Here is a 12,823-nt window from a genome sequence, read left to right on the forward strand (position 1 = left end):
AAAGCAAGTGAATTCTGCACCTGGGGATGGGGCGACCCTGGCTGTATGTACAGACTGGGAGGATGAGAGGATGAGAGGTGGGAGAGCAGCCCCCCAGCACAGGATCTGGGGGTTCTGGTCGATGGCAAGCTGAGCATGAGCTAGCAGCAGCCCCCGGCAGCCAGGAGGGCCAACCTTGGCCTGGGCTGCATCAGGCATGGCACTGCCAGACGGTCAAGGGCAGGGACTGTCCTGCTCTGCTCTGTGCGGTGCTGCTGCGGCCTCACCTCCAGTCCAGTACTGTGGGCAGTTCTGGGTGCCCCAGCATAAGGAGGCCATAAAGTTATTCCCTCATGAGGGGAGCGGAGGGGCAGGCGCTGAGCTCTGCTCTCTGGGGACAGCGACAGGACCCGAGGGGATGGCATGGAGCTGGGACAGGGGAGGGTCAGGCTGGGGGTTAGGGAAAGGTTCTGCACCCAGAGGTGGTCGGGCACTGGGACAGGCTCCCCAGGGCAGTGGTCATGGCCCCGAGGCTGCTGGAGGTCAAGAAGCCTTTGGACAGAGCTCTCAGACACATGGCCTGATTTTTGGGTGGTGCTGTGTGGAGCCAGGAGTTGGACTGGATGATCCCTGGGGGTCCCTTCCAACCCAGGATATTCTATGATCCTAGGAATAGGTTTTGTACAAAGTGAGAAACTAAACTCTTTGGCAGGGCACACCCTACAAGGCCTGTGCCTTACTGGTATTGGCAGGGTGATGTATGTTTTTCTTGATCCTTCTAAAGCCTTTTACACATGGAATGTATACTTGACTTGGTACATTACTAGGTAGGTAAGGTGTATCCTATGGCTTCCAGATTTTACTCTGTACCCGACTGTGACATTTGACTCAAGTAATTTTGTGTATATTTGGCAGTGGGAATGGCATGTTTATTTTCTAATATTCTGACTTAAGCAGCTTTATCTGCCTCACTGCTTTAAAAAGAAACTGAAGAATTGAAGTCCACTTATTTCTTGCCAGCCGTCTCCCAGGAAAACACACACTGCTGTAACCTGCCAATGCCATGTCTCATACCAGCCTACACAGCCAACCCATCTAAGGGAAAATTATTTGGCTCAAGAAACGAGGAATTGTGTTATGCCTGGATACAAATAAGAACATAAACCTCCCATCATAAGTAGATTGGCACCAAGCTTTACTTCAGTCTTAAGCAAGGACTGGGTAGTACTTAAATCTGAAGTGAGCTGAGGCAAACCTCGACCTTTTGATCTGAAATGCTTTTCTTAATAGTTTTTAGTGGTCTGGGTGTTTCAGTGTCAGTATTTCTTCTTTGAACGTCTTCAAATCCAAAATGTGTGAAATACTTTTCTTTTTGTTCTTTTGAGTTTTGGAAGTCTGTAATGACAAAGGAGTTCAATAACCAAAACCAAAGACTTTGAGGTCTTCAAAGCAGGCCTTACAGGCCCAAGCTGATGTGCAGCAGCACCTAGATAGCCTTTTACACCTGTCCCCTGGTAGTGGGCACCTCCTGATCGACTGGAGGTGTTGTAGAAGATAGAGCCAGAAGACAGAAGAGAGTGTTGGTGGCTTCAGTATTGACTTCAGGTTCTTTGCTGTCTCCTAAAATGCAAATCACAACTAAAGGTGTGGTGTCTCAGACACTTGCTCCATAAGTACGTAGCTCATCTCACAGGGTTTTACCCATGGTGCTAAGAATCTCTAAGATGCTTGCCAAGAGCTTTGCATAAGCTGTTGTGTGCTGCAGCCCCTCCGTAAGCTGCTTCAGTGCTGAGCTCACTTTGGGCCAACCAGCTTGGGCACTCTTGACATTTCTGGATGTCTTCTAAACATGTAATGCTGATAGAAATGTTGTTTAAATATTTGTGAGTTATTTAAAAATACTGCGTCAAGTAAGCAGCCTTGTGACGCCCGACAGATATCTGGATAAGACGAGTGCTTTGGAGAAGAAGGAAGAGGTCACCATGGGTTATGTACACAACTTAAAGTTTGACAAGAGACATGTTGGATCCATGAAACACAGAGCAAAACGAGTCCCACGCTGGAAGCAGTGTGCCCCGGTGCTCCGCAGCGCATGGCTGTGCAAGCAGAAGCGCTGGCTGGGGAGGCACCGACGGGCATGTTGTGTGGAGGCTGCCAGTTGTCCCTGTCCCAGTTTCGAGCTGTTTAGGCACTCTTAATGTTTTCCCCGACTTGGCACCCATCTGCATTTTTAGGAAGCTAAATTTTAGGAAGTTCAAGGGAATGAGTTTACAGTCCAACAATGATTAAGGCTTTTCAGCTGTTTCTTCTCAGTAGTGTTAGAGGCATTTTAAGTCAGGATTGGTGGGTGCTGGACAGAGGGGGTAATGGAATCCCTGTGATAAATGTGAGAAACAGACACTATATATTAATTATATTAAATAATTATTTTCTGAGTTTTAAAACATTCATAGACTGTTTTAAAAGCTGTTTTCATATGTGAACTGTATTATCCTCTTTGAGTAAATGCCTATTGTGTGCAGATTACAATTGGCCACCAGGCATTGCTGAGATACATTATCATGAAATCATAGGATCATTCAGGTTGGAAAAGACCTCTAAGATCATCTGGTCCAACCTTCAACCTAGTACTGAAGTCATGCTTCTAAGTTCTACATCTGCTTGTTTCTTGAAGACCTGCAGGGATGGTGACTCCACCACTTCCCTGGGCAGCCCATTCCAGTGCCACACAACTCTTTCAGTAAAGAAATTTCTCCTAATATCCAACCTAAACCTCCCAAAATGCAACTTGTGGCCATTTCCCCTTGTCTTACCACTGTGTGCTTGGGAGACGAGCCCAATCCCCACCTGACTAGAGGGATTATAGTATGAGGTTTATAGTCTGTAAAAGAGACTGGGCCTACCACCGCATCTGAATCTAGCCTTATGTTACCTTTAAATTGATTTGAAGCCAGTTCCAGACCTACTGTAAAAATGAGTTACATGATTAGGGCACCAACATCATTTTGCCAAGGCTTTTCACTTTTTAGAGTTGCTCTTGTCATGATCCATATAACGGCTGCAGCTGGAGAACCTCTCTCTAGACAGCACATTTTCACAGAATCACAGAATTGTAGGGGTTGGAATGGACATCAAGAGATCATCGGGTCCAAACCCCTGCCAAAGCAGGTTCCTTAGAGCAGGCTGCCCAGGTAGGCGTCCAGATGGGCCTTGACTATCTCCAGAGAAGGAGACTCCACAACCTCCCTGGGCAGCCTGTCCCAGTGCTCTGGCACCCTCACCGTGAAGAAGTTCTTTCGCATGTTGGTGCAGAACTGCCTGGGCTCCATCTTGTGGCCATTGCCCCTTGTCCCGTCCCCACAAACCACTGAAAAGAGGTTGGCCAAATCCCTCTGTCTCCCACACCTCAGGTATTTGTACACATTGATGAGATCCCCTCTCAGTCTTCTTTTCTCCAGGCTGAACAGACCCAGGTCTCTCAGCCTGCCTGCCTTCCTTCCTTCCTTCCTTCCTTCCTTCCTTCCTTCCTTCCTTCCTTCCTTCCTTCCTTCCTTTCTTCCTTCTTTCCTTCCTTCCTCTTCTCTTTCTTTCTCTCTTTCTTTCTCTATTTTTTTGTTGTTATTGCGCACATTGGTTGCTTTATTCTCGCTCTCTTTGAGACCTATTTCTCATTTAAAGCGCCAAACTGAAAAGCCAAAATGAATCTTAGCTTCTCTGATGCCCAGAAAATAATTATTTACCCTTATAAGCTTCTTTGCCTTTCAGATAAAAATGCGGCATCTACTAAAGGAATTAGAGGCTATTTTTAAGCGTTCTGGCTATTATTTCACCCAAGCAGCACTTATATTTTCAGCAGTTTAATCTAGTTCTAACATAAGTGATCCAAATGAAAAGTTTAAGCATATGTCACAGAAGAAAGCGCATGGAGAAAAATTGCTGTTTTCTGGAGAAGTCTGAAAGGATTCAAAGATTTATCTGTTGATGATAAGCTTGAGCCAGGGAAATAGCAAATGACATGAATTATGTCATAAAATCAGTTCCTGATCTATAACCATAGATTTGGCTTAAGTTAATCACCACACTTTTTTCTTTCTTTTTTTCTTGTTGACACATTCCTGGAGGCAGATCTGCAAACAAGCATCAAATATCATTGAAAATGGTTTCATGGGAAAAATGCAAAGTGATCAAAGTCACTGTGACGCTAGGTGTTCATACAGACCAGCAGACTTGCTAGCTGTAAGAGCCACTGGTTCCCAGTTATTTCTCTGAGCAAAATTACGGTTTCACAAATGCTTGCAAATAACAAACCAAGGATGTAAATATGGCCAAGTGAACTACTATGGAGAATTCAAGCAAATATTTGTTAAATCTGTTCAATCAACATTCTATCAGAACCTCATTCAGGTTTTACTATTTTAATAAGCAATTTTACCAATTGCTTATTCCCGAAGTTTCTCTATTCTAGTGCTTCTTATTCATGCGAGCCATTGTACCGAGCTCTCCTGTACTGAAGGATTACATGTCCCATTGCACCACATTGCTCCCACTGACAGCAATGCCATACCATGGTATTAACAATGGACTACCAGTTCCAAAACACGGATATTTAGGTGTCTTGTCAGTTCTGTGACATTTATTTAGATCAAAAGGGAGAAGTTCTGGGACACCTCACAAGAAAACCAGCTCTCAGGAGATTTCTGACCAAGCAGATCTGGCTCCATGTACAGGTAGATAAGTTTGGAGTAGTCTTTGATCCAGTGTGACAGTTGCCTATTGCTGCTTCCTGAGCTGCTAAGACACATTTTTAGAAACAGCAACTGTCTTTTCGTAAGCTGAGTTTTTAGAAGAATTGGGTGTTTCATGTATAATGTCAACCTGGTAAAATTAGAAGCTACTGTTTTTGTATGACTGGGAAAAAAGGAAAAAAAGACCTGTCCAGCTGCTTTGATTTGTTGCTGGAATGAGCATCCCTTGGATCTTTGAGGAATATTCTGTCCAGCAATCTTGCTCAACAGCTCAGATGTGATAAAGATAGGAAGCAAAATAAGCAAAAGGTACTTTTCTGCTTTTCTGTCAGGCAAGAAACAGCTGTTTTTCAAGACTGTGACTGAAAGAGGATCCGGAGATTGGATACAGGTCCTGTTTAACTTGGGCTTGGTTCACAGCAATATCACAAGGAAGTAACAGTATAAAATGGATTGTTGAACGACTTTACACTTTCAGTCCTGGACTATGTGAGAAAGCACTGGCACAACTGTGATTTTTATTAGTTATTTAGAGAAAGAAGTTGTATTTCCCAGGTGTTGGTGTTTGTTCTAGAATGGATCATCCATTCCCACTCAAGTCACAGCCAGTTTGGAGGCATGTTGATAACAAGTATAGAGCGAACAGTCTGGTTTTATTTGTTTAAATAGCTGCAGGTGTATTGGTGAGTTTGTAATTGGCTCTTGAGATAGACAAATAATTGTGGAAATCAAGGCTTTTACTCTTTTTTCTCAGTTGGCAGTGAGGGGCAAAGCTGTGATTTCACTCTGTGTACTCTTTTCTCTGTACCAGTTCTTCCAGGCAGTGACCACAGGCAGGGATGTGTGGCATGGAAATACATCCCTGAAGGGGAGACTGCTCAGGAAACTCCATGCACCCACTACAAGCACACTTCTCTGGAGCTTTTTCAGGTCAAATATTCTCTGTGAAGCTATGAAACAAGATGTCATGTTCTCTGTTCCTACATTATCTCATCCACATTTTAGGAACTCCACTAGCTCTGGAACATTTCTTCAACTTGTTTAGTTTAACAATAAAAGTTCCTTGAGAAAATTCCTGAAATTCATTCTGATAACACAGTGCTTTCCTCTTAAAAAAAAAAAAAAAAAAAAAAAAAAAGCTAAACTTACAATAGAAGTCAAAAGCTTCCAGCTTGAGGTTTGACTGCTCTAATTACAAGCAGATTGCAGAGTTTCCACTGAAGTAGGGCACGGAGATTTTGCGAAGGAATGAGGATCAAACCAAATCGTTAAGTCACCTGCTGGACAAGGCAATACCCCAATACCCCATGCTGTTTCCCAGGACCTGCAGTTCCATGATAGCTCCTTTCACAACAATTTACAGCAATTGTGGCTGTTGTAGCACCAGGTAAACAGACATATAAAAGGACCAGCTTCTTCTAAAGGATGTAAAGGATGCAGGAAAAGCAAGGATACTTTACTGTTCCCTTTAAAAAGGGGGTTTTGTTTTATTCTGTCTTAGTTCTTGTATGTTGTGTTCAGAAGAGAATTCTCCCTTGTTTTGTATTTGCAGATGTTTCTGAAAGAGGCAAAGGGGTTTTAGTGACCTAATTGTTGAAGGCTGACTTTGGACAGGAAGACACAAAAGTAGGAATTAATGACTACCTGTCCTTGTCATGGACTAAAATCCATAGCAGGAGTTATCTCCTGTGAACATCATCCTTCCGAGAAGGGAGAGAAAGCGTATGGGATCTTTGAGCTGCAAAAACGAGACCCTGGTCTCTCAACATTCCCTCCATTAAAGGAATCTTCAGAATACAAGGTTTAATTTCCTAAGGTTTGTTTTTGTTGTAATGAGGTCATTCCTCTAAATGTATGCTTATACACGTATGTATCTACACAGGCAAACGTAATCTTCTGTCTCCTGGTGTTGCTGTCCTGTAGAGGTGGTGTCTGTGGCACCAAGCTCTACCTCCTTGTGCATTTGTTGCCGTGTATTACTGTTATTTTGCATATATATTGGGGCTGCCACTGGCTTAATATTCCCACCTCCTTGGCAGTGGAAGATGCTTACTTGACAAAGTGCCTTTGATCTTCTTTCCTCACAAGGATATCTCCTTGCCAGTGAAATAGTGGAGGAAACCTTGGAGGCCTGAATTCCTTTATTCATATTGGAAAAACTGGAAGTGAATGTTCCAGGCAACCATAAATTAAAGGAATGCATATAAATAGTATTTTTACTATTTGCATATCTTATGTTAGTCCATGCAGAAGGCTTTCATAGCACCAATTCTAACTTCTAACCCTGTACAAGGTTTGGAGGCCCCCTGCCATGCTGGGCTGGGAGCAGGTTTACCCTGGCAGGCTGAGGCGGGCGCACAGGGCTGCTGGGTGAGGGGAGGTGCAAGGCCTGCCTTGAGGTCTGAGCTGGGAGGATTGTGCTTAGCTTTGCCAGCAATTCTTCATGTGAACTCATAGCATTCTTTATGTCCGGCCCCAAGCCCAGGGTGTATTCCTTCCCATGTCTGGGACCAGACTGATCTGAACCAAGGCTAGAGATGGGAGACGAGGCCCTGCCTCGTGGCAGCGATCAGCCGGTCGGAGCCAGCAAGGACCGGCAATGGCGAGCAGGGGCCATGGCTGCGCCCACAGCAGTGGCTTCATCCACCCTGTGGTGGACGTCTGGCCTCAGGCCTCATGGTGGACAGCCCGGGCAGCAGGGCAAGGGGGAGGCAGCTCTCAGCACTCCCTGCCCTTCATGTAGGGTTTCTCAGCGCCAACACCACACCTGCACTGCGCGCGTGTACCTTGAAGATACCTGCTGCTGAGAGCTGAGGAACCCCTCTCAAAAAATGTCAGCGTATGGATGTGGCCAGTAGGCAGCACAGTGCTCTGTGCTTTCCAGCCAAGGCTGGTTGGAAAGGACAAGGCAAGGCATGGCACAGTGCCACGCTGCCTCAGGGGACGCTCCAGTGGGAGCCCAGCCTCCCAGAAAGAAAGGACGGCAGCCTCTGGGCACTGCAGCCACAAACCCGTGTATTTCTAAACAAGAGATAAACTGGAGTGGGGCATTCCTGTGAAGCAAGCCCTCTGCACAGAATGTCTCTGGTAGGAGAAGTCACAAGTGAAATGCTGTTCAGCTTTGGTCCTGAAAGGTGCCTGTTGTGGGAGGCAGCAAAAGGGGTGACGGGAAGCAGGGAGTGAGGTGACCTCTGGTAGATGTGTTTGCACGGGAAGTATTCCAGTGATGTCAGAATTAAAATATGCAATAAACTTGCCTTTGGTGAGAGGTGCCTCCATTCCCTGGCACAGTGCCTTTTTGAAATAGCTTTAGTAACGTAGGCTACGTAGGCTTTTTTTTTTTTTTTTTTTTTTGGTTAAGTATGTGTGAGGGTTCTAGAAGTGGCAGGCTCATTTATGAAATGACTTGTCTTGCTCGTGCAATGCTTTGCAAATTTGTTTAAAGCGTCCCACTCTGGGACTGGCTTTCACTGGAGCTGCGACCTCGGTGCGAAGCCAGGAAGAATGCAGCTGGTTTGGAGATGCTGTGTGCAGGATCCTTCCATGCGCTGACCTACAAGAGGCTGACAGAGGCTTTTGCATGAAGTTAGGTCAGCCCGTAACACCACACATCAGAAAAGCTCTGGAGAGTCTTCAGCATGGGTAAGTTGCTTGAGAAACAAGGCGATCAAACACTTAATGACAGCTTTGCAGAAATAGCATGTTTTCCAGGATTTGGCCCCTGGGGTGTTGGTAAAGTTATTTTGTGGTCCTCGGCAAGCTGCAGAGCAGGGAAATGAAAAGCCCAGGTGAGCAGAATGCTGATTTTCTTGCCACCCTTCCCTGTGGTATGGAAATCTCCATCAGCAGCCCCTCAAGCCCCTTTTCAGGCAGTGGATGTGGAGTATTTTGACATCCTGTGACAATACCTTTTCTGAGACTGAGTCCTGGTTATTCCAGCCTATGTGAAAACTCTGATTCCTGCTTCAGGTATAGGTGCCAAGGACCAGCTTCTGTGGGGTGTGAGCTTACTGTGTGTAGTCTGAGCTCCTTTGAGGCAGAGGCTGATGCAAGGAGCCCCCAGGTTCATTGTACTGAGGTATGGATAAAATGAGCCAGGATTGTCATTCCTTCCTGAAAAGCCTTCATCATTTATTCGCTAGCTATTGCTATATCATGCTATATCATGCTGAATTAGCCTCCCCCCTCCCCACCCTCCCATAATGTAAGCCTTTACTTGATTAGGTACCAATCAACACCAGGAATTTTGCTGTAAGTTGACTTGTTAAACTACTTTAACTACCTAAAAGACAGAGAAAATAGCATTTTAGGGCTGTGTATCATCATTTCATGGCAAATGCCCAAAGGAAAATGAGAGGGGGAAAGAACAACTGCATGGTTTAATTGGAGCATTAATATCACATGCAAGCTGTCTACCAAAGTTATTCCCAGATTTAAATGATACATTCCATCTTCCTAACCCAAGCACACAGCTGAGGATTTGATCAGAACAGGGTGTGTACTTTTTACATTGCTTTGGGTGGGCCTGGCAAAAAGCATTTTCTTAGCTAATCACAGCTAAAGACCATATATCACAACTCCATAATTTCTTTTGTATTGTGCAACCCAGTACTAATATCAAATGTCTTTTTTATTGTGCCATAAAATTTGCCAGCGTAGGAGCCAATTGAACTAAAAATAAATAGTAAGTCTGTGCAAATTTTGCATTTGATTACTATATGGAAAATTGAATTAATTCTAATGAAACGCACCCATAAATTCCAATTTCATCATAATGATCCTTGGGTTAAATGAGCTTGGGTTAAATGAACAGCAAAATGCTTGACTTCACTTCTTAAATCCTCGTTTAGAAAAATCCATCCACAACCAGAAGAATTCTTGTTTTAAATAGAAAATTCTTGCTTATCCATTGTGCTCAATCTCATTTTTTTTTCTGCTGTGCCTTTGAATTCCACACTGCAAAAGCCAAAACATTTCAAGAGGTGCTACAAAGATTTAGAGACACTGGAGTGGTTCATAGAGCTTGAGTTATCTTCTGACCTCTTTACATGAACGCAGCATCCTATCCTCATGTCTGCCCTATGTAACTAACAGTCCAGGAGCTATAAAATCATTAGTGATTTAAAGTTAACTTCCAGGGAAATAATGTTAGATATATTAGTATGTTTGATATGTTCTTCTGGGACCCGCCTACTTGACGTGATGCTCTGTGCATTGTTGAATTATTTCTGCAGAAGGTTGTTCAGGTTGGAAAGGCTGATCGTGTATTTTTATTGGAAATTTACAATTTTGTATTGCTCATGGTTTAAAAAACATCTCAAAAGTTTTTCTTTCTTTCTTTTTGTTTAATTTGATGTGATAAGACAGACCATCTACATTTAGAGCTTTATTTCCCGTCTATATTAAGTTACGTTAGTAAAACTGTTATTAGAAGGAGAAAATAAAATCAAAATAGCAATGAACTGCATCAAATGCAGACAAATCTGAGTAGTCAGAAAGGTCAGAAGTTGTGCTCATGTTTTTAGTACACAGATTCATTGCTTAACTGCGTATGATTTTTTCAGATCACGAACTATTTTTTGTCTCAACTAAGTCTCTATAAACAAAATAAAAGTAAGGGTTCTCACAGTTCCACGAAAACCACTGTGGCAAGGGACCTAATTACAACACAGTAACCATGTCCTATGGCTGGCTCACATTCTGTAGCTGGCATCTGACACTGATTTTAATCATGGATCCCAAATCCTGCTCCATCTAAGTCAAATAGGAAAAAAATAATCTGTCTATGAGACACAGTATCTCCATTGCATGGTGCAACATCAGAGCCTTAGTTCGTTGTGTGCAGGGTAGAGGCAACATCATTCCAGGCATTTGTTGGGAAGGAAAAAATGAAACAGTAGCTAGTTTAGTAAAAAAAAATAAATCAGTAATCCATCAAAATGATGTTGGCAAAATGGTAAAATATAGAGGTAAGCCAGCAACTTCAGTAGCCGTGAGGTGTGGCTTTGCCTGCAGTTACTCCTTCCCTCTAAATGAATGCAGGTCATGGGAATGAGACACCCATTCTGTACGGGTAGCTACGCTGTCTGGCGGGGTGCATCTGTCTACACGTGGCCTGTGGGGACGCCTGCCCTGTGGTACGGATTTGGCATCACGCAGCCCCACTCCCCTGCGTGTCCCCACTGTGGTGCCCTGAGTGTCACAGTGAGCTCGGTCCTGTGTGGGGCCCCGTGCAGCCTCTGGTAACAATCTGGGGGACACTACAGCAGCTTTCTGTTCCTCTTTAATATATTGGTGTTAAATCATTCCTGGGCTTTCTGTGCTTCAGCTCATGTTCTTCTAATCACTCTTGCTTTTGTTTCACAGTTTGATGCTTTTAGGAAATGCTCAGCGGTTTTTCTGACTTTGCTGCATATCTCTGAATACCAGCAAATGTCTTTCGAGTGTATTGACCAGGTAAAGACGGCATTGACCTGGGCTCTGCAGCTTCAGGCTGGCTCAGTGCACCTCAGAGGGGCTAACAAATGCCTTTCTTTAAAAGTATCACTTACTGACCTGCCTCTGTTGGGCTAAATAGTTCATAACACGTAGGTTGAACTCGTCTCACATGCAGTGCTATCTCTGGCATTTGGTAGAATTAGGGAAACCCTAGTGCTACCCCCTGAAAGAGCATGGACAATATCCTTGTTTGGCACTAGTTAATGCTGTGCCGTGGGTTTATTGATGTTGGCTCCACTGGAAGCAAGCAGTTACCCGTCCTGTTACCTACAGCTCCTCCTAGGAATTTTACAAGTGGGTCTCAATCATGTACAAGGGTCCTGTACAAGACCAGCGATAAGGAGCTGCTGCGGCAGAGGAATGTTGTATCTGCTGCTGTTGTGCGGCCAGGAGAAGCAACGGGCCTGAGATCACACTGCGGGGAGCTGCATCTGCTGTCACCTTGGAGAAGACTTCTCAAGTGCGGGTCTAGAAATTGGAGAGTTACACTCTCACTTCTAAGGTCAGTGAGAGTAAGACACCTAATTCCCCTGAGCCCTTTGCCATTTCTGTAGAGCAAGCACTACCTCTTCTAACTTACGCAGAAACAATTAAAAGATCATCAAACGCTGATGAGCTAGTTAATGTGATCTGCAAAGAAAATACCTTTAAACTTGTCCGGGTCCCATTAACTGACAAGGGAGGCTAAGGACAAGGATCTGAGTAAAGATCTTAATGGCAGCTTGGGAGTCCCAGTAATCAGCTTGGGAAGCTAATGCCAAAGAGCTGGATAAAGATGCAATTAAGCTTGCCACAAAGTACGGGGATATATTGCAGTTCCCAGCTGTGATAACTGAAGAGTTGGCTGCGATTCCAAAATACCAGCGTGATAGTAAAGGAGGAAAGAAAGGCCAAATATCTTGGCATTTTCTTTTTCTAGACATTCATATTCAATTATCTGTATGGAGCCTAATTTATCCTGGCAAAATTCCAAGCAAGAATCTTTTTTTTTTTTTTCCCCCTCCATTAGGCTGATAAAACAGAATCAGTCTCTGCTATTTTGCATTGCACATGGGACAACAGAATAAACATTTCCTCTTATTTGTGATCTGTCTCCACTTTTGGAGAGTTTGGTGGTTTTACAAGCCCCAACTGCTTACCCTGGTCTGTGCAAACACCCTGCTCTGAAAGCACTTAAGCTGTCAACATTTCTGAGCAGACAACACTTTCAGACTCTTCAAGAGGTGATACCTCAAGAAAAGACAATTTTTGAAGATCCCGACATAGGTTACTATTAGGTTCTGGACATCCTCAGGAAATCATAGTGCTAGCGCAGCAAATGCATTTTTCATAGAGCCTGTAAAGTGCAGTACCTCGTTAGCAGCTGTAAGTCAGAGGGGAGCCTACAATTTTTTATAACCCCAGGCTATAAAAAGATGCAGCTGGAAACTCATCATTTTATCTTCAAATGGACCCTGAAAAAGCCTCTTCATCTCCACCACTGCCAGCTCAACCAGTAACAGCAGCACCTAAATCACTGCAGGACGAACCGGCGACTCAGGAGCTATAGGAAAAACAGATTGTGGAATTTGGCCTGTGGCTGCCAAGCGTGCCCAGGTCTT

General features: G+C 44.1%; 1 protein-coding gene across 7 annotated transcripts in view; it reads left to right on the plus strand.

Moving 5' to 3' along the window:
- The window catches only part of LOC137864060 (rho GTPase-activating protein 7-like), a 53,033-nt gene that overhangs the window by 20,227 nt on the left and 19,983 nt on the right, over positions 1-12,823 (plus strand). The window contains exon 1 of one of the 7 annotated variants that reach the window (XM_068697822.1): positions 8,107-8,366. The exons of the other annotated variants lie outside the window; for them this stretch is intronic. Within the exon in view, the coding sequence (XP_068553923.1) occupies positions 8,363-8,366 (4 nt within the window). The 5' untranslated portion in view covers positions 8,107-8,362. Of the gene's footprint in view, positions 1-8,106; positions 8,367-12,823 lie in introns of those variants that run through there. 7 annotated transcript variants of the gene reach the window in all.

This window comes from Anas acuta, chromosome 14 (genome assembly GCF_963932015.1).
Source record: "Anas acuta chromosome 14, bAnaAcu1.1, whole genome shotgun sequence".
Lineage (NCBI taxonomy): Eukaryota > Metazoa > Chordata > Aves > Anseriformes > Anatidae > Anas > Anas acuta.